The 27,838-nt window shown below is 45.5% G+C and overlaps 2 protein-coding genes and 1 pseudogene across 2 annotated transcripts; 2 read left to right on the top strand and 1 right to left on the bottom strand.

Annotated features, from left to right (window-relative positions):
- The first annotated feature begins 4,950 nt into the window (after nt 1-4,950).
- On the top strand, nt 4,951-13,383 carry LOC136653542 (vomeronasal type-2 receptor 26-like). The gene is made up of 3 exons (XM_066630434.1): nt 4,951-5,400; nt 10,535-10,661; nt 12,482-13,383. Exons 1-3 carry the CDS (start codon nt 4,951-4,953, stop codon nt 13,381-13,383), a joined length of 1,479 nt encoding a protein of 492 aa, XP_066486531.1.
- A 5,589-nt stretch (nt 13,384-18,972) lies between these two features.
- LOC136651389 (vomeronasal type-2 receptor 26-like) lies at nt 18,973-27,121 on the top strand. The gene is made up of 4 exons (XM_066627730.1): nt 18,973-19,764; nt 22,708-22,929; nt 23,307-23,433; nt 26,220-27,121. Exons 1-4 carry the CDS (start codon nt 18,973-18,975, stop codon nt 27,119-27,121), a joined length of 2,043 nt encoding a protein of 680 aa, XP_066483827.1.
- On the bottom strand, nt 25,915-26,036 carry LOC136654552 (5S ribosomal RNA; annotated as a pseudogene).
- Nucleotides 27,122-27,838: the final 717 nt, after the last annotated feature.

The raw sequence follows: 27,838 nt of genomic DNA on the forward strand, positions 1-27,838 counted from the left end.
GGAACCTATTCACATAGTTACTTGTCTACCAAATGACTGCATTCATTTTAGCTTTTATACTACAACACTGTGGCCAATTTTTGTGTCATAATAGTAACTCACATGTGAAATGTCATGCAGTGGCGTAACTAGGGTTTGCATCACCCAGTGCATCACCCCCATTATGGACCTCCTCCCATACAGTGGGCAGGGCAATGCGCTAGATAGTGATTGTGCTGCTCCATCACTAGATAGTGATAGTGATGCTCCATTGCCTCACCCCTGCTGGTTTTTTGGCTATAACATTTTTTAGAATAGAGATATTTCAATGTTTCATTATATTAATTGTTTAATATTTCAATGTTTCAATGTTTAATTGCATTCATTGTCCCATTGAAACAATGTTTCAGTGTTTAATTGCATTCATTGTCCCTTCGGTGAGAAAGGCGGGGTAAAAATAAAGTTATTATTATTATTACGCATTAAATCACACATTATTATTAACAGTATTTATATACCGCTTTTCAACTAAAAGTTCACAAAGCGGTTTACAGAGAAAAATCAAATAACTAAATGGCTCCCTGTCCCAAAAGGGCTCGCAATCTAAAAAGATGCAAAAGAATACCAGCAGACAGCCACTAGAACAGACAGTGCTGGGGTGAGGTGGGCCAGTTACTCTCCCCCTGCTAAAAGAAGGAGCACCAACTTGAAGATGTGCCTCTTACATCGAACGATACCGTATTTTTCACTCCATAAGATGCACTTTTCCCCCCCAAAAAAAGTGGGGGGAAAAGTGTGCATCTTATGGAGCGAGTTCTGGGGGCAAGGTCCGCACCGGGGGCAAGGTCCTCATTTGTGCAGGCGCCACTGGGGGAGGGCAGGCTTACTTTAAAAGTAAGTTTTCCTCCTCTAAAAACTAGGTGCATCTTATGGTCAGGTGCGTCTTATGGAGTAAAAAATACGGCATATGATGGTATTATTCAAAAATACAAAAATTTGTAAAATTTGGCCAGTAGTGGTGTCACCCTCCCTGTGCGTGTCACCTGGTGTGGCCCACTCCCCTCTAGTAACTCAAATGGTGTCATGGTACCATGGGGGGGGGGGGATGGAGATTTAAATGAGCAGATTCAGGTAGTTTCTTTTTCATCCTGTGACATAAAATAATTCATTAATGTCCTGGTAGAAATGTCAGTGGACATAGCAAGCAATTAATATTTCTCGTATCACATGTATGTCTTTTTAAATTGTTGTGTATGCACATAGTATCCTGGACTCAGTTGGATGCCTTTGCTTCCACGCCTGTTCGGTCAATTCTACTCACACATCCCAATCAAACAAAATACAGGCTGCAATCCTAACCACACTTTCCTGAGAGTAAACCCCACTGAACAGATTAGGACTTACTTCTGAGTAGACCTGGTTAGGATTATGCCCATATTCATTCCAAGCTAAAAATACAAATTTATCTTTTAGTGATTATTCTACAGTACAATGAGTGCTTTTTCTTCCAGTAATATATTATTGTAGGCAATCATTGTCCATTGTCTCACAATCAATGCACATAAATGAATTTTCCTGTTTTATTTCCTTTATTTTTGGAAGACTTGCATAATGACAATGAGTGGGCAAGAAGATGCCAGCATTTACTGGTACTGGTGCTAATTCAGGAGCATTCCAAATTCTGAACTTCAAGAGACTGACCCTTCCTTAGGATGCAATCCTGTGTACTCAGACATCAGTATGGGGACATCTGTTAAAACTGAGTGTTGGGAGAGTTCGGACAGACAAAAGAAAATATTTCTTTACTCAGCGCGTAGTTAGTCTGTGGAACTCCTTGCCACAGGACGTGGTGATGGCATCTGGCCTAGATGCCTTTAAAAGGGGACTGGACAAATTTCTGGAGGAAAGGTCCATCACAAGTTACAAGCCATGTTGGATATGTGCAACCTCCTGATTTCAGAAGTAGACTACCTTAGAATGCCAGATACAAGGGAGAGCACCAGGATGAAGGACTCTTGTTGTCGTGTGTGCTCCCTGGGGCATTTGGTGGGCCGCTGTGAGATACAGGAAGCTGGACTAGATGGGCCTATGGCCTGATCCAGTGGGGCTGTTCTTATGTTCTTAACTACAATTCCCAGGAAGCCTTGCAGGTCTCTTGTTATCTGGTGTGCTCCCTGGGGCATTTGGTGGACCACTGTGAGATACAGGAAGCTGGACTAGATGGGCCTATGGCCTGATCCAGTGGGGCTATTCTTATGTTCCTATGACTTGGCAATAATTCCCAGTGAAATCAGTGTGGAACGTACTTCTGACTCAAGGAAACACACACATAATAATGCTACTGTGACTTTTTCCTTGTGGGCTGGCTCTGCTATAGCTGTTACCAGCTGTGCTCTGATCTAAGACATTTGTAATTACATGTACATTTGGGAGATGAAGCGTGTGTGGCTCATGACATACACAAATGGAACTTGGTGTGTTTGTTCCTCATGGAAATCTAGGAGCCAGCTCAGGCTTGTTTTTCCACAAGAAGCAGAGGAAGATGACAATTAGATCTAGGGACTAAAAAAAGTCGTTTGCTACCAAGACTTACCACACGTAGTTCAGCCTCTGTAGAGGTCATTATCTCTTCCCTGCAATTATCCAAAACACTCTAATTTATTCATCTGGTTAAAATTTCAGTGGCTTTTTTTCCTGAAGGAACAATAAAGGAAGGAATAAGCGCATTTTGAAACAGGATATAAAATCACTATGTGACTAGAAACTGGGAGTAAAGATTAGGCTAGACTCTGTTGGTTTCACTACTGATCAGTCCAAACCGCAAATCAAAGTGTCAGTGATCCCAGTAAGGCATGTGATTGTAATCCTGTAGATGCTAAAAGTAAGGCCAAGCAATTTGCCCTTGTGTATTGACAGAATCAGGGCCCATCTGGGGCAGCCTATAGACAGGCGCAGTATATTCTGCATCTACAAAGAAGCTTTGCTGCCTGGATGTTTGGGCTCATTGTGCTGTTGCTTCTGCTGCCTCGCATGGCATGTGAACTAAATTCCATAAAGTGCCTCGTAGGTGATGTCATCCCAGTTCCACATGAATGGTACCGGCCAGGCGACCACCTCATCGGTGGGATCGCTTCTCAGATCATTTACCATTTCCCTAAAATATCCTTCAGTGGACACCCTTCTCAAAATTTCTTTAAGACTCCAATGTAAGGAATAGGTTTGTTTGCTTTTTTTGACACAGCCAGACCACAAACCCTAACAATTATTGTACAAGTGTTAGGATGTTCAAAGGAACTAGCAATGGTCTGTCTCAGAATGCCGATTTCTCAACCAAAAAAAGATGTTTTCTTTTTCAAAAGTCTTGTGCATCGTGCTCTATTTCTAGTATACAAGGACAGCCTTAACTTCAATTTAGTGCTCTTTCTCTTCGGAAAGGTGAGCACAGGAAACACTGTTATAACACTGTTATTAATTGTTAGATTTTCCCACTGTACTCCATTCTGCTATACTTTCCAACAGGGTATGTCTTCTCTTTTGAAGAGACACTTTGCCAACAGTCTGAGGCAAAGAGGCAAAGAAGGAAGGCCCATAGCCAGGGAGACAGACCAGGGACAGACTGCACTTGCTCCCGGTGTGGAAGGGATTGTCACTCCCGGATTGGCCTTTTCAGCCACACTAGACGCTGTGCCAGAACCACCTTTCAGAGCGCGATACCATAGTCTTTCGAGACTGAAGGTTGCCAATACAAATGTCTTCTGACACTCTGTTATCACTCTTTTCTCTTCTTTTCCACCTATGGTACTGGATGCTCCCTCACTGGGGGTCTTCAGGCATAGGCTTGACAGACACCTGTTGGAGATGCTGTGGGAGGATTTCCTGCTACAGGTGGGGGGGGGGGTTGGACTAGATGACCTTATGGAAGTGTCCTTCCAACACTATGATTCTATTATTCTCTGTGGCCCTGTCTCTTTCCTCTCATGAAAACTGCTTTCTTCTTAATAGTCACGATGAGGAAAGCTTTTAATCTTGGTATAGCTGAGCATCAATACTAAACTGATTTAAAAAAGAATCAGGTAGGCTGTATGCATGCGGACATTTTTTAATACACATATAAGATTTGGGATATTTTCTCTCTGCATATCATGATCTTCTTGAGTCAGTCCTGAAGTAAATCTAAAGATTCCCTTTACGGCTCGGGTGCGGGGTATTTGAGGGACCGCCTCCTTCCCTACAATCCTGCCCGTGCTCTTAGATCATCTGGGGGGGCCCTTTTGACTATGCCGCCACTAAGAGATGTGAAAGGGGCGGCGGCCAGGAAGAGGGCCTTCTCGGTGGTGGCGCCCGAACTGTGGAATACCCTCCCCTTAGAACTGAGAACTGCTCCCTCGTTGCTAACGTTTTGGCGTGGACTGAAGACCTTTTTATTTCAAAAAGCTTTTAATTGTTGACAGGCTGGCTGGCGTTCTTGCTTCTTGCTTTTTATATGAAAATCCACGGGGTTTGTTTGTTTTTAGATTTTTTAATTATTGTAAATTGTTTTTAATAATTTTTTTTAATGTTGTATTTTTAAAGTGTTTGTAAGCCGCCTTGTGTGACCGTTGGGCAAAAAGGCGGGGTATAAATTAATAAATAATAATAATTCAGGAGGAGGGAGAAATATAACTGATGAAAATTAAATGTTCCTTTGGTGTGATGAATAAAGCCAAATGGAGATTTGCTTCAGCGGTGTGTATGCGCCGGGGGGGGGGGGCAGAGGACAAAGGAGAATATGGTGCCAGAACATGAGAACTTCCAGCAAGGGTCTACTTGGCATTATTGCTGAACCTACAAATTCCCTTAAAAAAGTGTGTTGCATAAACATGTACACGTGTACAGCTATACATAAAATATCTTTATGGTTACTTCCAGCTCACATATGGCTCATTTGCCCCTGAAGAGACAGAAACAAGTCAGGTCTCCTCTCTTTACCGTATGGTCCCAAATGAAGCCGATCAAGCTGTTGGGATTATCCAGTTACTGGGACATTTTGGCTGGACGTGGGTTGGGCTCTTTGCTGCGGATGATGACAGCGGAGACCGTTTCTTGAAGGCTCTGGAGCTGACGTTTTCCCAGCATGGAATTTGCTCAGCCTTCACAGAAAGAATCCCACAACAAGCCAATACGTACAGCAAACATGGAGCTAGCAATATACGCTTGAGAATGCAGCTACGCTCCACAGATGGAAAGGCCAACGCATTCATCATCTATGGAGAAACGTGGACCCTGATATGGTTGAGCTATTTCATGCACTGGGAAAATCCTAAATGGAAAGAAAAGGGATCCGTTGCAAAAGTGTGGATTATGGCAGCCCAGATCGATGTTGCGTTCACTACCCTCAACAGGGGCGCAGAAGTGAACATCTTGCAAGGTGCCATTGACTTTGTGATTCACTCAAAGGAGCTTCAAAGCTTTGAAACATTTCTTCAGAACATAAAACCTGCCTGGGCCCAAGGAGATGGTTTTCTCAAGGAGTTCTGGAAGCAAGCCTTTGGCTGTTCATTTACAAAACACCATGCATCTGTGGCTGTCCATAAAGCATGTACTGGGGAGCAGAGGCTGGAGAGTCTTCCTGGTCCTCTTTTTGAAATGCGCATGACTGGCCACAGCTACAGTATTTACAATGCTGTCTATGCCGTAGCACATGCTTTGCACACCTTGCACTCTTTTTCTAACAACCACAGAGCTTTGGGGAGCACCAGAAACCTCAAACTTCAAGATCTCCACTCCTGGCAGGTAATAATTCTGCTGTTGTAGTGTTTATGTGCACAGGCGCTGAGCTTAGCCTTAGTAACATGGCAACCAGTAGGCAGGCAAATCTGCTGCCCCCCCCACTCAGGCACACCAGAGTGGGCCAGTTGCGAAGGCTGATGCCCAGTAGCCGGTAAACAGAGGATGTTATGAAGAAGCGCATATCTCAGGAATGTGTATTGCGGTCAAGCCAGAGCCAGCAGGTTGCTTAGCAGTGCAGATTTCAGCAACCTTCAGTAATTTTCCCTATTGCATAGTTTTGCATCATGTGTTTTGAGAATGAATAAAAGTCTGAGGAAGCTAGCCGGGATGACGGACTTCTCTCTCAATCTCATACCGTCCTACTTCCGGCTCAGCTCTCCCTGCATCAACCCTCTGAATGAATGTCTCTCATTGCTCTGACTCCTTGCTGCTCGAGTTCTAACTTTCAAACCCTCAGAGTGCTTCTGCTTTTAGCACTCTCCCTCAGGCACCAAGGTTCTAAACCCTGGGTGCTTCCCAAGTAGCATTGCACTGCTACATGCTGTGAAATAACTTTTATTGCCATGGACTGATTGATACATTTTGATGCAACATCCAACTTTTCCTTATTCATTCATAATTGGCAAAATGGCATTATCAGCTTGTTCATGTTATTGATTGATTGATTGATTGATTGATTGATTGATTGATTGAGAGAGAGAGAGAGAGAGAGAGAGAGAGAGAGAGAGAGAGAGATTTATTCCTATATCTAGATCAGGTGTGGCCAACCTTTCAACTTTAGGGCTCCTTGACCTTTAACAATTGCATAGACGAAGGAATGTCAGCAGGGAATATTCCCTCTCCTACACAATTGTTAAAGGTTCAGGAGCCCTAAAGTTGAAAGGTTGGCCACCCCAATCTAGAAACTTAAACACAGTAAGCTGTATGTTGATGCTCTATCAATGCACAATAATTTATTTATTTTTTGATACAACCAAAATAATATTAACAATTAAAAAGAATTTATTTTTTTTAGTTGTTTGAATATGGACAAAAACAGCATCAGAAATAAGATCTTAGTTAAAGAGAGGGCAACAAGACTTCAATTGTATACATGTGTACCTGGGAGCAAGCCCCATTAATCACAGTGGAATTGACTTCTGTAGCTCCCTGACTGACTACATAATCATTGACTACATGATTATGTAGGCAACCTTCAGTCTTGAAAGACTATAGTATCGCGCTCTGAATGGTGGTTCTGGAACAGCATCTATTGTGGCTGAAAAGGCCGATTCGGGAGTGACAATCCCTTCCACACTGGGAGCAAGTGCAGTCTGTCCCTGGTCTGTCTCCCTGGCTATGGGCCTTCCTTCTTTGCCTCTTTGCCTCAGACTGTTGGCCAAGTGTCTCTTCAAATTGGGAAAGGCCATGCTGCACAGCCTGCCTCCAAGCGGGCCGCTCAGAGGCCAGGGTCTCCCACCTGTTGAGGTCCACTCCTAAGGCCTTCAGTTCCCTCTTGCAGATGTCCTTGTATTGCAGCTGTGGTCTACCTGTAGGGCGCTTTCCCTGCACGAGTTCTCCATAGAGGAGATCCTTTGGGATGCACTCCAAGTAATTAACTAATTTCCATCTGTCACTAAGTGGGGACCACTTCATATTACGGCTGGGCAGGTGGTAGGCATCATTCTCCCACCTCATTCTCCCTACTGACTAGCTCTGCCTTACTTCTAAGCCCCTGGCCACTTTCCAGTTCTTCATGCCTCCCAGGCAATGTGTTACAAAAGGTGTTATGGGAAACCCAGCCATATTGCCATGTTTCAGCAGGGCCTCCAAAAGGGGTTACACTGGGGTTACATTGTACCTGGGCCCAGGGTCAAAAAGGGGACATGGGTGCCAAGCAGGGAGCCAGAAATTCAAGCAGGATCCAAGCAGGGATCCCAATTCAAGGAGGATCCAAGCAGGAGCCAGAAATTCAAGCAGGATCTAAGCAGGGATCCCAGAAGATTCCTGGGATCTTAGCTGGCTTTGTGGAGAGTGAAAGACAGAGGCTGGACAACCCATGAAGCCAGGTCTACTGGGCAGGAAGACCTGGGCTCTGCATTGGAAAGCCCAATAGACCTAGGCTCTGGAGACTCTTCCAGCTATTGTAGATGAATGGCCAGCTCCAAGTCCACTTCCCATTTGTTGTCCTGGACATGGCAAGGTGGATGCAAGAAAGCCTTATCTGGAACCCTGGTGGCAAGGGATCTGAGTTACTTTACAGGCAATGAGTGACATTGGTGGATATGGTAGAAAAAGCCTTTAGATCTCAGCATCCATTTGTTTTGTTGACCTTCGTTCCTTTTTCTCTTTCAATCAGCTTCACCCATTTCTTCAGAGCATCTCATTTAACAATTCAGTTGGAGAAACGGTATCTTTTAATGACAAAAGGGAATCGGGAGCTGGGTTTGATATAACCAATTTGGTTGTGTTCCCAAACAACTCCTTCCAGAGAGTGAAGGTTGGAAGTGTGAATCTCAAGACTCTTGAAGGAGAAGAATTCATTGTTCATGAGGACATAATTGTGTGGCCTGGAGGTTTTAACCAGGTATAGATTCTGCAGCATTATCAGAGGTTGCTCCAGTCTTTGGAAGGATGATTTATTTATTTTTTCACATTTTTATACCACCCTGCCTCCAAAGGGCTCAGGGCAGTGCACACAGCTGCTCCCCTCCTTTGGTTCTCACAACAACCCTGTGAGGTAGGTGAGGCTGAGAGAAAGTGACTGGCCCGAGGTCACTCAGGGAGCTTCATGGCTGAGGGGGGATTCAAACCTGGATCTTCCAGGTCTAAGTCCACATAAGAACATAAGAACAGCCCCACTGGATCAGGCCATAGGCCCATCTAGTCCAGCTTCCTGTATCTCACAGCGGCCCCACCAAATGCCCCAGGGAGCACACCAGATAACAAGAGACCTGCATCCTGGTGCCCTCCCTTGCATCTGACATTTCTAAAATCAGGAGGTTGCACATACACATCATGACTTGTAACCCGCGATGGATTTTTCCTCCAGAAACTTGTCCAATCCCCTTTTAAAGGCATCCAGGCCAGATGCCGTCACCACATCCTGTGGCAAGGAGTTCCACAGACCAACCACACGCTGAATAAAGAAATATTTTCTTTTGTCTGTCCTAACTCTCCCAACACTCAATTTTAGTGGATGTCCCCTGGTTCTGGTGTTATGTGAGAGTGTAAAAAACATCTCTCTATCCACTTTATCCTTCCCATGCATAATTTTGTATGCCTCAATCATGTCCCCCCTCAGGTGCCTCTTCTAGGCTGAAGAGGCCCAAACGCCATAGCCTTTCCTCATAAGGAAGGTGCCCCAGCCCCGTAATCAACTTAGTCACTCACTTTTGCACCTTTTCCATTTCCACTATACCCTTTTTGAGATGCGGCGACCAGAACTGGACACAATACTCCAGGTGTGGCCTTACCATAGATTTGTACAACGGCATTATAATACTAACCGTTTTGTTCTCAATACCCTTCCTAATGATCCCAAGCATAGAATTGGCCTTCTTCACTGCAGCCGCACATTGGGTTGACACTTTCATTGACCTGTCCACCACCACCCTGAGATCTCTCTCCTGATCTGTCACAGACAGCTCAGAACCCATTAGCCTATATGTGAAGTTTTGATTTTTTGCCCCAACGTGCATGACTTTACACTTTCTTACATTGAAATGCATCTGCCATTTTGCTGCCCATTCTGCCAGTCTGGAGAGATCCTTCTGGAGCTCCTCACAATCACTTCTGGTCTTCACCACTAGGAAAAGTTTGGTGTTGCCTGCAAACTTAGCCACCTCACTGCTCACCCCTGTCTCCAGGTCATTTATGAAGAGGTTGAAAAGCACCGGTCCCAGGACAGATCCCTGGGGCACACCGCTTTTCACCTCCCTCCATTGTGAAAATTGCCCATTGACACCCACTCTCTGTTTCCTGGACTTCAACCAGGTCTCAATCCAGGAGAGGACCTGCCCTCTAATTCCCTGACTGTGGAGTTTCCCAAACCACTTCTACACCTTTGCTCTCCACCTCTTTGGAGGTGGAAAATTTCCTTTGCTGTGTAGATTGTCTGCTTCATATATGTGGGTGCCAACTGCTAGCTCAAAAACTAGAAATGTAATATTAAAGTGTTTAATATCTCCATGAAGGGATGTGTTTGTTTTTGTTTGTTTGTTTGTTTTTTATTGTATATTGGGGTTATGTTCTGCACTGTGAAATGACTAACAGGGAAAAAAAATAGTGTTTTTTTTTCTGTTCAGTTTTAGAAACGGAGGTTAAAAGAACCATCTAGGAGACAGAAATGGAAAGTATTATTCAGAAAACTGAAACACAGACTGTAGGGAAACTGTAAGCTAAAACCACTGCCATGGAAAGATGAAACTCAAAATTGGAAATCAAACTGGATAAAATCAGAGAGGGCAGGTCATTGTTTTTTTGCACAAAATGACTTGAACAAGAGGACAAGTTAGCCTGGAGACAGACAAACTCTAAACTTCACAACATTTGAAAATAATTGAATATTTTCTATACTGCAGAAACATGTTACATATTTTTCATGCCTTGTTTAAATATGAAAGAGTTCTAGGAGATCCAGACAAAATATCTTTATTGGCCAAAATTCACTTATGGGCCATTCAGCCGAAGACCACCTGGTTTCTATTCAATCCCATTTATTTTATGTCAACAGGTCACTTATTTAGATAACCAAGAACGGTTGCCTTGTGCGTTCTGCCCTAAACGTGTCTTTTTTTGTGGGTAGGTGCTGCCCCTTTCTGTGTGCAGTAACTCTTGCCACTCTGGATATCAGAAGAGAAAGAAGGAAGAGGAGAAATTTTGCTGCTACGATTGTGCTCCGTGCCCAGAAGTGGAGATTTCTGACCGAGAGGGTAGGAAGCTGCCATAAATGTGTTAGGGCCCAATCTCCAACTTTCCAGTGCCAGTGCAACCGCAATGCAGCCTTGAAGATAGGGAACAAACATTCCCTTACCTAGAGGAGGCCTCCATGATTGCCCCCTCACTGTGGGATGCAGCACATGCCCCACTGGGATAGCTGCACTGATACTAGAAAACTGGTTAGGATTGGGCCCTTGGTTTATAAGGCGATATAAGACTCTAGAGACAAGTTACCAAGTGGTAACTTCCCATGATGTATACATAAACACTTGTTAAGTCAGTAGTAACCTTTTCAAGCAGCTAGGGCAGAGATTTGGACGAGTGTGGCACATCAGTGTGCCTCAAATGGTCCACAGGTGTGCTTCAGGAGTTTTGGGGAGGTTAATTTATTAGTAGCGCCACTGGTGGTGGGAACCTCCTCCAGCAGCATGGTTTTGTTGTTGTTGTTGTTGTTGTTGTTGTTGTTGTTGGCAACCTTCAGTCTCGAAAGACTCTGGTATCATGCTCTGGATGGTGGTTCTGGCACAGCGTCTAGTGTGGCTGAAAAGGCCAATCCGGGAGTGACAATCCCTTCCACATTGGGAGCAAGTGCAGTCTGTCCCTGGTCTGTCTCCCTGGCTATGGGCCTTCCTTCTTTGCCTCTTTCCCTCAGACTGCTGGCAAAGTGCCTCTTCAAACTGGGAAAGGCCATGCTGAACAGCCTGCCTCCAAGCGGGCCGCTCAGAGGCCAGGGTTTCCCACTTGTTGAGATCCACTCCTAAGGCCTTCAGATCCCTCTTGCAGATGTCCTTGTATCGCAGCTGTGGTCTACCTGTAGGGCACGAGTTCTCCATAGAGAAGATCCTTTTGGGATCCGGCCAGCACCCATTCTCACGACATGACCGAGCCAACGCAGGCGTCTCTGTTTCAGCAGTGCATACATGGTACGCCTTCCTAAAAAACTATGGTGTGTCCTGAACATTTTAGCATCTTGTCAGTGTACTGTGAGATAAAATATGTTGAAAATCACTGAGCCAGGAAAGAATGACCATGGTTTTGTACCAGATCAGAAATCCGACCAAGTTGATCACCATACATACAATGCCTGCCCATGCATTGATTTCATATACACAGCTGTAGGTCACCATGGAGTAATGAGAGATCAAATGATGTACTTGCATATAAAATAGTGATGCAATGCTAATGAGGTGGTGGATGGTGGGGACTGGTCCTTTTTCGCAGCCACCTACAGAGCCAGCAGTTAACCAGCAGTTTTCAACCCTTTTCATCTCACAACACACTGACAAGGCACTAAAACCGTCAAAGCACGCCATCGGTTTTGTCTCTGCGTTGGTTTGATTTACAGTTAAGTTTAGGTCATTGTTACATTGTTTAGGTCATTACAATTTAATTTACAATTAAATAAGGCACACCATGCTCCTGATGAGGGGCTCATATCCCTCCAATGGCCCTACTAATAAATAACCTTCCCCCAAATTTCTGTGGCACATCCGCAGACCATTCGTGGCACACTGGTTGAAAATCTGTGTTAGACATTTGTGAATGGCCTTCCTTTACCAGCCCAAGGTGATGTGTCCAGACTATACAAAAAGGCTTTGGGGCTTATCACACAGACAGACAGACAGACAGACAGACAGACAGGCTTGAAAACATTACTAATGATGAACTCTACACACAGAAGAACCAACAAAGAGGGCAGCATCACCAGTGGCTCCCACTTTCAACAGTAGTTATGAGAACTGGATGTTGTTGTTTTTTTGTTTGTTTTCAGTTACAGATTGTCACTAAGATTCTCCCTCTTTCTACTTTTCAGATATGGAGAACTGTTTCCATTGCCCAAAGGACCATTATCCCAGCACAGGCCACGATCACTGTATTCCCAAAGTTATAACCTTTCTGTCTTACGAAGAACCTTTAGGGATCGGTTTGGCCTCAGCTGCTGCTTCCTGTTCCCTCGTCACAGCCTTGATGCTTGGAATGTTCATTAAGCACAAAGAGACCCCCATAGTCAAAGCCAACAACCGGGACATCACCTACACACTCCTCATCTCCCTTCTGCTCTGCTTCCTTTGCCCACTGCTGTTTCTCGGACGACCTACAAAAGTGACCTGTTTTCTGCAACAATCTGCTTTTGGTGTAACCTTTTCGGTGGCTGTTTCTTGTGTTTTAGCTAAAACTATCACTGTGGTTCTAGCTTTCATGGCTACCAAACCAGGGTCCAGAGTGACGAGATGGGTGGGGAAAAAAATGACAAACTATATTGTCCTTCTCGGCTCCCTTATACAACTGGGCCTGTGTATGGTTTGGCTAGGAATGTCTCCCCCATTTCCAAGCTTGGACATGCAGTCACTGACTAAAGATATCATAGCAGAGTGCAGTGAAGGTTCTATCACCATGTTCTATCTTGTTCTGGGCTATCTGGGACTCCTCTCCATCATCAGCTTCATTGTTGCTTTCCTGGCCAGGAAGTTGCCAGACACTTTCAATGAAGCCAAGTTCATCACCTTTAGCATGTTGATGTTCTGTAGTGTTTGGTTGTGCTTTGTTCCGTCATACCTGAGCACCAAAGGGAAATATATGGTGGCTGTGGAGATCTTCTCCATCTTAGCCTCCAGTGCTGGCTTACTGGGCTGCATCTTCTTCCCTAAGTGCTATATAATTCTGCTAAATCCTGAACTGAACACTCGGGAACAGATAATAAGGAGGAAGTTCTAGTATTTTCTTTTTTTTTGTGGTGTCTAAGAGAGTGGGTCCACTTGACTTATCAGCTTGGGCTATGTTAATGGCCATTCCGACTGTCTCACATACATCACGCACAACACCCAAGCAAACAAGCCAATATACAGCAAAGTCAGAGAAAAGAAGAATGGTTAATGATACTTTTGAATGTGTGTTTAATTACTAAATTGTTTTAATGTGTCTGGTCAATTCCACTGATATGCTAAACGTGTAGAATGTAGACAACAGTTCTCTGTAGATCAGCTAAGTTTCCTAAGTATAAAGCCCCAGCCTGTACAGTGGGGCTACTCGGATCTGTGCCTGCCAAATGGCCAGCACAAGCCCAAGAAGCCCTTCCTGTGTTGTACTTCCAGGACTGGGGATAGGATTTAGCATGGGCCACTGCCATCCATCCCTCCTCCCTCCTGAGCCCAATCCACCCCATCTCTTCCCTCCTCCATCCTGTATTGGGGAGGCAGTAATGGCAGCAGTGGTTCTGCCATTATCCTATCCCCATTCCCAGCCTTGATCCACCTTCCCAGGTTCACTCTGACTTGTGCAAACTAATACAGGTCCAAGCAGACTCAGTGGAGTAGGAAGAGCTTGCGCTGGGGCAAGGGAAGTAATATTCCTTACATCAAGGAGGCCTTCACAGCCCAAAATGCCCCTGCAGGATGCAGTGTGCACCCCTTTAGTACAGCTGTATTGCCAAGCAAGGATTAGTTAGGATTGCTCTGCTCAATATTGAAAATAAACAGTGAAAGGTGAATGCAAATCTAGCAGTCAAGTCGTGATGGTATTATTCTTACTAACCATAATTATAGTTTGCAGAATACGGTAGTTAGATAATCCTATCAGTAGTGTAGCTAGAGGGGGGATGCAAAGCACTAAGTTTTGCAGAGTACCTTCACAGGGCTTGCAATTAGCGCTTCTCCCTCCCATTTGGAGTCATTCCTGCAGGGGAGAGAAAAATGGAGGCGGTAACACGGATGGGAACTCGAGTCAGGTGACTCGAGTCAGAGTTGTGAAAATCAGCATTTTTTGCTGACTCTTGTGCACTTGAGTCAGCTGCACTGTGACTCAATGAATTGACTCAAGTCTGAAACCACTGACTCGGCACTCTGTCCCCACGCATGCAGACATGCAGACAAGTAAGCGCTTGCTTACTTTTTCATGGCATGAAAAACCTCATGGGGCCATCATTCGGACAGGGTGAGCAACAGGGAAGTTCCAGCCAGGAGGCAGGGAAAGGTTAATGTTTGGCTTTTGCATGGAGTGGGGGAGGGGAGGTGGGAGTGGGCTCTCTTGCCCATCTCTGAAGGAACCAATGGTCATTGAACAAAGGATGGGTGATCTGATTTGTTTCTTTGGATGAGGGAGGGCAGAAGAAGGAGCCCGAGGGGGTTCTGCCTTGGAATTGGCTGGAGAAGCCCAGGGAAAAAGGAGGCAGGGAAGTAGGAGGGGGAGGTTCTTAGCAATCACGCTTTCCAACTGCATGGCTGCTGTGAGCTCCGTTGTTACTTGGGGGGAGGAATCCCCATTGAATGACTGGCTGAAATGGGGTTGCCTCTGAGTACAGTTACAAAAGATTGGATCCTATGGTAAGCCCCCCAGCTGCTGCACATGACCCTCCTCCCCAATTCTGTCCCCGCTCTTATGCAGTCCGTCCCACCCCCTTCCACTCTGTTTACAGGTGGGATGGGGCAGCAGGGGAGTGTTTAAAGAGAACTCCGACACAAACATACAGCCCTGCAGCAGCTCCATTTTTTCCCCACGCCTGACACGTATCAAAAAGACTCGTGACTCAAGTCTTTTCGATTCGCAAAACCCTTCTGGGCAACTCACAAAGTCAATTTGTTAGGACTTGTTTTCAACTCAAGTCACGGGAGGGGGCAGAGACTCATGACGTGGCTCGAGTCAAGCTGCACCTGACTTGCCCATCCCTGGGTGGGAGAGACGGCAGTAGCGGTCAAGGGGTGCGTGTGATCCTATTACAAGGGAAGTGATTGCAACAGGGTCTCAGCTACCAATTTCTCTAGATCTATAGCTGCAGTTGCTCACATTAGTGGACCTGGGGGGGGGTTGGTTGGTCAAGGGGCCAAGGAGTTGGTCAGGTGACTGGCTGGGTGGCAGGCCAGTGGAGACGCCGACTGGAGACTTGTCGGCTGTAAACCACTCCCTGCCAGTTTGCTGAGCCTCCCACTTTACTTGACCCTCTTCTGGTGTTTGCTGACTGTGGTCACCCTAAATCCATCTCAAATAATTGTCCCACTAAGGACAGAAGAGCAGAGGAGGGAACAACAAACCGATTTGCAACCCCAGGTGTCTCAGTAACTTTCAGAGGTAATTATCAATCCCTGTAATTATCTGCAATCACTCTTTTGTTTTTTTCCTTTGACAACCACTTTCCAGCACTTTCCAGAAGCTGGAGCAAATCAGAAGCAAGTTGGAAAGTGATTATAAATCCCTCCAGTTTTGCTGTTTCGATCTGGGGTGAAAGGCCCCAAGCAGGCAGAGTTTGCTGTCAGTTTCTTCGCTGTCACTTGTCCTTCAGACTAGTGAAACCCAGTGGTGGTGGTGATGGCCTGTTCTTTTATAACACTGTTCATGTAAACTAGGTTCATGTCAGGGTTAAGGCCACAGATACATTGAGGAGTGCTTGTACCTGGAGAGAAGCTTTGCCATCAGATGGTGAGGTTAGTGGTGCTGTTGATTCTCTGGCCACACGTAGTGGCACATGAGTTAGATATCAAGGGGTGCCCTACAAATTCTCCTCTCCCTGCTCCACATGAGTGGTATCAGCCTGGCAACCTTGTGATTGGCGGGATTGCTTCTCAGATCATCTATATTTTCCACAAAGTTTCCTTTGCAGAACATCCTTCTCAAGAGCTGGGCTTTGAACTACCAATGTAAGGAATTTTTTTTTGCCTCCCCTTCTCTGTCATGTGAGCTTTACAATATGCAATTGTGCAGAGAGAGGAAGACTTAGTAGCAGTAGGGCAGTGGTTCCCAAGCTACGAGCCGTGGCTCTCTGGGGCGCCATGGAAACCAATAAGCGAAGCCACGTAATACTCGCAAAAAAACCCACCACCCTATACAATGTGGCTAGGATTGTAGCCCTAATGGGGAGCTGCAGCCAATGACTCAATAGGTCAAGGGAGCCAGCAGTCAAAAAGGTTTGAGAATGACTACAGTAGGGCGTTGGGTCAACTAGGGTGTTGGGTCAAAGCCTTTATGAAAAAGGAGCATGTTGTGGATGGATTTGAAAGATGTTGCATTACAGAGGCATTCTGGGATGCAATGAGAAGCAACAAGAGTTTGGAAGGATAAGAAATCCTAAGACATCTGAGGTTGATGGTAATGAGCACCTCCTCGTGGGAAGGGAAAAGTGGGAAACAAATATTTTAAATGAATGAATGAATGAATGAATGAATGAATGAATAGGTGAATAGGTGAATAGGTGAATAGCTTAGCACAGTGGAGAGCTCAGAGTTCACAATGTCATTATGTTTGTATGGGATCATTTCAGTGTTAGATTGCCTGACTTAAAGCCAGAGATTGAAGAAAAAAAAAAGTATATAACTTTATTTCCAGTATGGTCACAAAATTCTACCAGCACATTCTGGCCTTAGCATTTGCCATCAAGGAAATCAACCAGAATCCCAAGCTCTTGCCCAATGTCACGTTGGGGTTCCACATCTATGACAGCTACTACGATAAGAGGATGACCTATCGGACCACCCTCGATATGCTCTTCAAATTGCATACCTTCATATCTAATTATGAATGCGGCACCCCCAAAAATCTGATAGCAATTATTGGCGGTCTCGGCTCTGACATCTCCTTCCACATCGCAGATATCTTAGCTCGCTACAAGATTCCACAGGTATGGTTTCTGCATGGGGCATGGATACTTCTCAGACAAATTTCAGATGGAACCTGCTGCTATGATGTGTTTAATCTAGTGCTTTAGAAAGAGAGAGGGGTATGACTAACCTTTAATCAATTTTTAAGTAACAAAGCCAATTGTTTCTGAAGGACTGAGCCCCCCAGAAGCATAGTGTAGTCTTGGACATGTCAAACAGATAGGGAGTGGACTTCAACAGGTGGGAAGCCCTGGTCTCTGAGCGGCCCACTTGGAGGCAGGCTGTGCAGCATGGCCTTTCCCAGTTTGAAGAGACACTTGGCCAACAGGCTGAGGCAAAGAGACAAAGAAGGAAGGCCCATGGCCAGGGAGACAGACCAGGGACAGACTGCACTTGCTCCCGGTGTGGAAGGGATTGTCATTCCCGAATCGGCCTTTTCAGCCACACTAGACGATGTTCCAGAACCACCATTCAGAGCGCGATACCGTAGTCTTTCAAAACTGAAGGTTGCCAACTGACCTGTTCCCTAGAACTGCATCCTATTTTCACATTTCCAGCAAAAAGAATCATTGCATTTATCATTTTCAGCTTGCACAACTAATTCAAATTGTGTGTGACCTGTTTGTTATATTAAAATGCTGAAACATGAATGGTCAGCATACCCCCCAATAAACACACCCGTCAAGGGAGTTAACTAGGGCTCCAATTTATTAAATAATACATATAGCCTGTTCAGTCATATACTGCAGCAAGCCCTGGCTCCTTACATTTCCCACCCTCATTTAGTGTAGGCTCCTTACTTGGGAAAACAGCTGGCTACAGTCCCTTCCTCCTATTTGAGTGATTCCACCCTGGTTTCAAGGTATATATTGTGAAATGCCAATTACAGCTTCTCAGCATCAACTCCTGGAAAGGGGGTTGAAGAAGCTGAATTGTACTGCCTACTTAAGCTGGATGGCCCTTTGAGGTTTGCTTTGCAACTCTGGCTGAAGATTCCCAGCCTATATCCCCAAGCTAGGCAGCCCTGAAGTCTGCTTCTGGGCCCACCTCTGGATACTTGGTTGACTCTGGGAGCAAATCCTCCCAAATCTTTAACTCTCTATTCTGCAATATTCCTGGCAATTGTGATCCCCCTTTCTAACTATAAATTTGATATTCGTTATGGTATTTATATACCACCTTTCTCATAGACTCAAGGTGGTTTATACAGGCAGGCTGAACATAAACCCCATTTTCCAATGGGTTAGCCCACCAAATCCCTTCCTTAGTTTGGAGTGGACAGAAACACTCCTACACAGGTCAAAAATTCCTACTCAGCCCCCAAAAGGCTAATCTCAGAGTGCTTTCAGGGTAGGCGGAAGTGTCAAGCTTCCTCCCATCCAAGAGAGGAAGGAAGCTCCATCTGGGAAACAGCAGGCACAGACAGACCAACTCATCTCCCAAAGACCTGCTAGCCAATCAGCTGGTGTCTTTCTCCATCTGGTAGCCAACCAGCTGGTGTCTTTCTCCACCTGCTAGCCAATCAGCTGGTGTCTTTCCCATCTTGCCTCATACACAGTGGTGGGGGGGATGAGTGCTCCCATCTAAAAGGAGGAGAAGAGTGACCTTCATATAGTCCTCATAACCTATCAGTAAAGAATGTGATCATTTTCTTTAGCTTACATATGGCTCATTTGCCCCAGAAGAGAATGATACAGTCAAGGTGTCTCCCTTTTACCGCATGGTCCCAAACGAAGCCCATCAGTATATGGGGATCATCCAGTTGCTTAAACATTTTCAGTGGACATGGGTTGGGCTCCTTGCTGTGGATGATGAGAGCGGAGACCACTTCTTGCACGCTGTGGAGCCATTGCTGTCCCAGAGTGGAATCTGTGCAGCCTTTGTGGAAAGAATCCCAAACCAAGGCCATTTCCGTGGCCTGACCGACCTGTTTGCGATGGCCTCGAATATCTACCTATATTTTGAAGACAGAAAAGCCAGAGCATCCATCATCTATGGAGACAGTCTGACCGTTATGTGGTTGATCACTTTAATGCTTCTCGCAGAACTGGGAAACGTGTCTGTTGGAAAGGTCTGGATTACGACAGCCCAGATTGATTTTGCGGTAACAGCTCTGATAAGAAGTTGGAATTTTGAAATATTTGAAGGCACTATTTCCTTTGCCGTTCATTCTAATAAACCTGAAGGGTTTCAGACCTATCTTCAGAACCTTAATATTTTCTGGGCTGAAGGAGATGGTTTTCTCAAGGACTTCTGGGAGCAAGCCTTCAACTGCTCATTTCCAAATCAGGAGGTGTCAGCAAAGGCTGATAAAATCTGTACAGGGGAAGAGAGGTTGGAGAGCCTTCCTGGGTCTGTTTTTGAAATGGGAATGACTGGTCACAGCTATAGTATCTACAATGCTATCTATGCGGTGGCACATGCTTTACATGACATGCATTCATCAAGATCCCACCGCAGAACCATAGTGGAGGCAAAAATATCTGAATTTCCACATCTCCGGCTCTGGCAGGTAGTGTCTCCTCAATGAAATGTCTGCGTAGACATTAGCATAAACTGTTACCCTGCACATCCCTGATCTTGTCTGATCTGGGAAGCTAAGCAGGGTCAGGCCTGGTTAGTACTTGGATGGGAGACCGCCTGGAAATACCAGGTGCTGTAGGCTTATACCATGATCTGGGAAGCTAAGCAGGGTCAGGCCTGGTTAGTACTTGGATGGGAGACCGCCTGGGAATACCAGGTGCTGTAGGCTTCTACCATGATCTGGGAAGCTAAGCAGAGTCAGGCCTGGTTAGTACTTGGATGGGAGACCGCCTGGGAATACCGGGTGCTGTAGGTTTCTACCATGATCTGGGAAGCTAAGCAGAGTCAGGCCTGGTTAGTACTTAGATGGGAGACCGCCTGGGAATACCGGGTGCTGTAGGCTTCTACCATGATCTCGGAAGCTAAGCAGGCTCAGGCCTGGTTAGTACTTGGATGGGAGACCGCCTGGGAATACCAGGTGCTGTAGGCTTCTACCATGATCTCGGAAGCTAAGCAGGGTCAGGCCTGGTTAGTACTTGGATGGGAGACCGCCTGGGAATACTGGGTGCTGTAGGCTTCTACCATGATCTCGGAAGCTAAGCAGGGTCAGGCCTGGTTAGTACTTGGATGGGAGACCGCCTGGGAATACCGGGTGCTGTAGGCTTCTACCATGATCTCGGAAGCTAAGCAGGCTCAGGCCTGGTTAATGCTTGGATGGGAGACCGCCTGGGAATACCGGGTGCTGTAGGCTTCTACCATGATCTCAGAAGCTAAGCAGGGTCAGGCCAGGTTAGTGCTTGGATGGGAGACCGCCTGGGAATACCGGGTGCTGTAGGCTTCTACCATGATCTCGGAAGCTAAGCAGGCTCAGGCCTGGTTAGTGCTTGGATGGGAGACCGCCTGGGAATACCGGGTGCTGTAGGCTTCTACCATGATCTCGGAAGCTAAGCAGGCTCAGGCCTGGTTAGTGCTTGGATGGGAGACCGCCTGGGAATACCGGGTGCTGTAGGCTTCTACCATGATCTCGGAAGCTAAGCAGGGTCAGGCCTGGTTAGTGCTTGGATGGGAAATGCCTGGGAATACCAGGTGCTGTAGGCCTATACCATAGTCTTTCGAGACTGAAGGTTGCCAACCATTTTATTTAGCCCTTTGTGCTTCCTCCAAGGAGCGGTGTACATAGTTCCTTCCCTCCTTTTGTTGAAAGAACACCCAACCAGTAGCATAGCTAGAGGGGGTGCAAAGAGCTAGGTTTTTCAGGGAGCCTCTCCATGATGTGCAAGCAGCCCCTCCCCGTTGGAGCCATTCCGGGTAGGGGGAGCAAAATGTAGGCGAGGGGGAGGTGACGCTTGCACACCATGGGGAGGTTCCCTGTGTCCTATCCTAATTTTCGAATCCTGCCGACTACGCCAATTTGTTCCGTCCAAATATCTCAACTCCCTTCTAATGCCCGCTTTTTGGCGAATTAACACCCTCTTTATCTCTAGAACAACCGCTGTGGTGTGCAAAGGAATGAACGCAGAACTCCTTATCTATAGCAGCTACCCAAATTTATTGCTATGAATACAGACACTCCCTACAAGTCCTCTTGTCCAGAGGCTTTCCCTCCCCAAAACTCCACTTAACTCAGTGGGTAAAGGTCTGAAGCCTCCAATTCAAGTCCAATCCGGTCTCCAAAGCACAGCACAGCACAGTCCAGTCTTCCCAGTCTTCTGTGTCCTCCAGCAGAGTCCTGGCAGTCCCCTTCTCCTGTAGGTCTGGGTCAGGTAGCCCTCTGGGTCTGGTTCCCTCTGGTTCAGGTGGCGTTTCCCTCTGGGTCAGCGTCCAGCTTCCGGCTGGGTCAGTGTCCCACTCCTTTGGTCCTTCTGAAGCTGCCTTTTATCCTTTGTGTCCCATTAAGTGCAAATGCAGCTCAGCTGTGAGCTACCTCCTTAGCCCATTCAGAGCCCCATCAAGGTCAAATGAAGCTCAGGTGTCCAACCAGGTCTCCATTGGCCTTGATTGATTATAGCTGTGGAGCCAGCCCTGCCCTTCCCAGAGCTGTCAGCCAGCTGTCAAGACATGGGATCACTGTCAACACCACATCATCCACCTGATGATCTTCTGATCTTCCATTACACCCTGAAATTGCTATGCTGCTGCACCCAACATTTTCTTCTATGAATAACTGCTGCAATGATGTTCTATAAGTTATGCCTGCTTGGATCTGGGGAAAAAAAGGCTCAGCTGGAACTTTTCAGCATGCTGTCATTACATTGCATTTTGAGTGATATAAACTGCAACAGCAAATACTTACTGAGACTGATAAAATTATGCATCACTTGGAGAAAGAGGACAGAGAGATGTTTCTCTCCCTCTCCCACCACAATAGAACCAGGCAGTAAGCAATGAATCTTATAGGCAGGAAATTTTGGATGGACAACATGAAACCTTTCAATCAGCACATAAGTAATCTGTGGAGTTTGCTACCCCTTAGATCTACTTCCTTGGATGGGTAATTTGCACAGGGGAACATTTACCAATTAATAGAGACACGTTATCAATGGCTACAAGTTATGATGGCTATAAGCTGTCTTCAGGTTCAGAGGCATCATACCCATGAATCACATGGATTCAGCAGTGATGGAGAGGAAGAGGAATTTCTACAGGCAGGTTTCTCAAGGGCACCCAACTGGCACTTTGAGAAACAGGGTGCTGGGCTAGCTTTCGGGCTAGCCCAGAGAATTTGGGGTACCTAATCCAGGACTCCCCTTATGTTGTTATGTTAAATAAAGGTGTTCATACATTTTGGCACAGAGACTTCCATGCATTGAGTGACAGCCCAATCCTATCCACACTTTCCTGGAAGCAAGCCCCATTGACTCTAATGGGACTTACTTCTGAGTAGACATGCATAGGCTATTAATCTGCTTCTTCTTTTTTCTCTTTCACCTAGCTCCACCTGTTTCTCAAAAACATTACGTTTAACAATTCCGTGGGAGAAGGAGTGTCTTTTAACGCTAATAGGGAAATGGTAGCTGGATTTGATATCATGAACCTGCTCATATTCCCAAACAACTCCTTGCTTAAAGTGAAAGTTGGAAGCGTGGACCCTGGCAAAGGAAAGCAATTCACAATCAATGAGGACAGGATCACGTGGCACCGACATTTCAATGAGGTGGGAATTCTGGGGTATGGGGTGGACTGCTCTCCATGAGTAGGATGTGTGATCTGGGCACTATGTAATTATTTCACTACCAGGTATCACATTCAGAAGCTACATTTAGAATAGCAATGAGGGAGCCCAATAAAATAACCCATAACTGCATGGGGGGAGGTAGCCACTTGGCCATCACTAAGTTGCTCAGTGAAGCATCTGACTTCAAAAACAATATGCTATACATGCTCAGTATACATGCTTGTTGCATGTGCCATGGTCTGCATTCTTTCATGGCACCTGCACAATTTTTTTTTTTTTTTTTTTCAGATCCATGGGAGAACAATAAAGCACCTCTAATTTCTCATATCCCAAGGTACTCTTGTGTTTCCTGATAGGTGGTTCCCCTTTCTGTGTGCTCTGACTCCTGCCATCCTGGTTTTCAGAAGAGGAAGAAGGAAGGGGAGAAATTTTGCTGTTTTGATTGTGCTCCGTGCCCAGAAGGGAAAATTTCAAACCAGAAGGGTAGGTGATGTACCAAACCAAATATCCCAAGCAGAGGACTATAAAGATATAGGAATTAGGTATATGGTTGGTAAGCAGGATCCAGTTGAAGGAGATAAGGAAGATTGAAGAGCAGTAAGTTTCTAGGATGGGTGCCTCCTTTCTGTCCTGTGTATGTAAGGAAGGTGTATGTAAGGAAGTTCCTAACAACACAGTCCTGGAACGTGCTGGAATCCCTAGCATGTATGCACTGCTGAAACAGAGACGCCTGCGTTGGCTCAGTCATGTCGTGAGAATGGATGATGGCCGGATCCCAAAGGATCTCATCTATGGAGCACTCGTGCAAGGAAAGTGCCCTACAGGAAGACCACAGCTGCGATACAAGGACATCTGCAAGAGGGATCTGAAGGCCTTAGGAATGGACCTCAACAAGTGGGAAACCCTGGCCTCTGAGTGGCCCGCTTGGAGGCAGGCTGTGCAGCATGGCCTTTCCTAGTTTGAAGAGACACTTGGCCAACAGGCTGAGGCAAAGAGGCAAAGAAGGAAGGCCCATAGCCAGGGAAACAGACCAGGGACAGACTGCACTTGCTCCCGGTGTGGAAGGGATTGTCACTCCCGGATTGGCCTTTTCAGCCACACTAGACGCTGTGCCAGAACCACCATTCAGAGTGCGATACCATAGTCTTTCAAGACTGAAGGTTGCCAATTCAATGTAAGGAAGGTGAGTGTTGTCAGCTGAAGTATTAGAGCCCAATCCTATCCAACTTTCCAGCACCAGTGCAGCTGCAATGCAGTCCTGAGGCAAGAGAACAAATGTACTCTTACCTTATAGAGGCCTCCATAACTACCTTCCCACCACAAGATGCAGTACACATCCCATTGGCACAGCTACACCAGGGCTGGAATGTTGGATAGGATTTGGCCCTTAGTTGAGTCATGGGATTAAGATGAGCTTTTCAGGAGAAAGGGAAGAAATATAAAAGGAAGGGCCTGGAAGCCAGTGTTCGTCTAGTCTTCTATTTATCCTTTGAGTTTTCATCCTTCTCTTTTGAACTCTGGAGTTTTGTTTTTGTTTTTTTGTTTTTGTGTTTTGTTTTTTTTAAATTTAAGTAATCTGGTTCTATAGTACTTTGGTAGCAGAGGGTTGGTTTTAGAGATTTTTTTTTGGTCTGTTTAGTGGCTCTATGCCTATCTTTATACTTAGTTACTGAGAACCTGTAGTTCTCTCATATGTGAAGTTATTTGTGGGATAAATATCTTTTAAAATCAATACTGTGGAGTATATTGCTTGGAATTTTCAGATATCTGCTCAGCCTGTATTTGGTGGCTTTGAATACTCTCGGTCATAAGAATCCTGAGGTTTGGCTACCTTTACAAAGAGATGGACATTTATAAAGTATATCTTAATGCCAAAAAAAGGGAAAACCTCAGACACACACTACCATATCTGATTTGAAATCCACAATTAAGGTTGTTTCAAATAATTATTGATTATCCATAGGATCCGTTGTGTTCAGAAGTTCATCTGTGAGAAGCCTGTAGATTCACATCAAGATTTTGCTTGGGTTTTTGAGCAAAGGGAATTGTGAATGCCAGCAGAGAGTTTTTTGAGCAAAGATTTTTGAGCAAAGGGAATTGTGAATGCCAGCAGAGAGTGCAACTCTGTCAGTGAGCCAGAGCTGTTTTTTTTTTTTTTCTTCTCTTCACATGATTATTCCAGAATCTCTGAAACTGGTATTTTGCAAACATTTCAAAACCAACTCTAGCCCGGGCAGGGGTGGTTGCACACTGATTTCTCACAGGGAATTTGATGCTGCCTCTGCAAGGACCTCAAAGCCCTTGCTCAGGTTGGTGTGCCAAAAACCAGGGCATGCAGAGCTCTGTGAGTGTCATCAGGCTTTCGGGTTGACGCTATGATGTCAACCCATTTCTGCCATTGTCAACACCATTGAACACACTATGATGTCAACACCATTTCAGAGGTGTGCACGTTTTATCCCTGTTCCATATATGCAACATTGGGCAGAAATGGCTTAAGGATAATTTAGCAGCGATGGCAGGCTCCAAAGCATTCTGGGGCAATAATTCGACCTCTGTGAGACATTTTGGGGCCTTCTGGAACTTCACTGGCTGCAGAATAGCTTCAGAATGGTGTGGATAGCTTCAGGATAGCTTCAAAATGACCGCTGCAATTTTAAAATGGATGCTGTCTGAAGAGAAGAGCTTGTCATAAAAAAATATTTACCAGTTGAATGTACAACCTGGTGAAAGGAGGGCAAATAAAACAAAAACAGAGAATCATGTGCAAGATTGGGGGGGGGGGTGAACCATGGATAGATGAAGCCAGGGATATGGGGTCTGAAGATATGGGGGGGACGACTTCTGTACATCTAAATATGCTTTTAAATTTGTTTAAACAATAAAAGTAAGAGGAGATGGTTTAAAGACAATTAAGAACTAACAAATGGTTGGCAACCTTCAGTCTCGAAAGACTATGGTGTAAGCCTACAGCACCCGGTATTCCCAGGTGGTCTCCCATCCAAGTACTAACCAGGCCTGACCCTGCTTAGCTTCCGAGATCCGACAAGATCAGGCATGTGCAGGGTAACAGTAATACACCAACCAAATCATTCTGCTACTATTAGTTATACTATATAAGTGACATCATAGTAAGAAACTAGTGAAGTCTCCTTTCACAAGACCATCATCATGAAAAGTGATTCCTACATCAAAGGTAGATCTGGGAATCAGCATCAATTATCATAGGAACTGACACTGAAGTAGCCCTTCTTTCATTCTTTCTTCAGACATGGATGACTGTTTCACGTGCCCAGAAGGTCAGTATCCAAGCAAGAACAGAGATGGATGCATCCCCAAAACGATAAGCTTTCTGTCTTATGAAGAACCTTTAGGATTTGGTCTAGCCTCGGTTACTGTTTCTTTTTCTCTGATCACAGCTTGGGTGCTCAGATTGTTTATGAAGCACAGAGATACCCCCATAGTCAAAGCCAATAACCGGGACATCACCTACACACTCCTCCTCTCCCTCCTGCTCTGCTTCCTCTGCTCCTTGCTCTTTCTTGGAAAACCTACAAAAGTGACCTGCCTTCTTCGGCAATCTGCTTTCGGCATCATCTTCTCAGTGGCCGTTTCTTGTGTGCTGGCCAAAACCATCACTGTGGTTGTCGCTTTCATGGCTACCAAACCAGGGTCCAGCATGAGGAAGTGGGTGGGGAAAAGAATGGCCAACTCCATTGTTCTTTCCTGCTTCCTGATTCAAGCTGGAATTTGTTTGGTGTGGCTAAATATTTATCCCCCTTTTCCTGATTTTGACATGCACTCACTGACTAAAGAAATTGTAGCAGAATGCAACGAAGGGTCAGTCACCATGTTCTATCTTGTTCTTGGCTACCTGGGACTTCTCTCCATCATCAGCTTCACTGTGGCTTTCCTGGCCAGGAAGTTGCCAGACGCTTTCAATGAAGCCAAGTTCATCACCTTCAGCATGCTGATGTTCTGCAGTGTTTGGTTGTCTTTTGTTCCAACCTACCTGAGCACAAGAGGGAAATACATGGTGGCTGTGGAGATCTTCTCTATCTTGGCCTCCAGTGCTGGCTTGCTGGGCTGCATCTTCTCCCCTAAATGCTATGTTATTGTGCTGAAGCCTGAGCTCAACAATAGAGAACAGTTAATAAAGAAAAAGAAATGAATGATGTAAGAGCCTCCTTGTTTCCTTCCCCCTATGTTTCTATGAAATGGGGATCTACTCAAAGAGCTAATCAAATACATTCTAGTCACAAGAGAACACAAACAATATGTATCAGGTTCATTGCAATGAAACTGCACCGAGATAAAGAGATCTTCTGGGTTGAAACCAAGGTTTAAATTGTAGAAAGGGCTCAGAAGCAAACTTACGTGCACAGTGGTTCATGGGTAGCTGTTGGAATGGAGCACCAGTGGATCAGACTCATGATAATGATGACAGCATAGAAGACAGAGGAAATGAATGAAAGACACAAGAGTCTACTGCCCACCTTTTTATATCCTTACTCTATAGCAGGGGTCTCCAAACATTTTGGCCAGAGGGCCACATCAAATATCTGGTGTGGTGTGGAGGGCCAGAAAAATAATTTAAAATTAAAAAAAATTAGAGATGGAACTTAGATGAGTGAATCAATGAATGAATGGGCTCATTCATTCAATGTCTCTGGCCCTCAGAACACCCTCCAGACACAGTCAGAGAACAGTTGTGGTCATGTTCAGTTGAGTGGGCCAGAGGCTTTCAGGGGACAAGAAGTTGACCACAGGTTGGAAAGAGGCTTGTTGTGGGCCACATCTAGCCCCCGGGCCGGGGTTTGGAGACCCCTGCTCTATAACCTAGAAATTCATGGGATCTTTTGTGGTGTGAGTTTATTGATGACCCTTG

Source organism: Tiliqua scincoides, chromosome 5, assembly GCF_035046505.1.
Source record: "Tiliqua scincoides isolate rTilSci1 chromosome 5, rTilSci1.hap2, whole genome shotgun sequence".
Taxonomy (NCBI): Eukaryota; Metazoa; Chordata; class Lepidosauria; order Squamata; family Scincidae; genus Tiliqua; species Tiliqua scincoides.

Coding starts and splice junctions, on each gene's coding strand:
- LOC136653542 (XM_066630434.1), top strand. CDS start 4,951: ATGGTCCCAAATGAAGCCGATCAAGCTGTTGGGATTATCCAGTTACTG. Junction 5,401..10,534: donor TGCAAGGTGCCATTGACTTT/GTGATTCACTCA, acceptor TTTTGTGGGTAG/GTGCTGCCCCTTTCTGTGTG. Junction 10,662..12,481: donor GGAGATTTCTGACCGAGAGG/GTAGGAAGCTGC, acceptor TCTACTTTTCAG/ATATGGAGAACTGTTTCCAT.
- LOC136651389 (XM_066627730.1), top strand. CDS start 18,973: ATGGTCCCAAACGAAGCCCATCAGTATATGGGGATCATCCAGTTGCTT. Junction 19,765..22,707: donor CACATCTCCGGCTCTGGCAG/GTAGTGTCTCCT, acceptor TCTTTCACCTAG/CTCCACCTGTTTCTCAAAAA. Junction 22,930..23,306: donor GGCACCGACATTTCAATGAG/GTGGGAATTCTG, acceptor GTTTCCTGATAG/GTGGTTCCCCTTTCTGTGTG.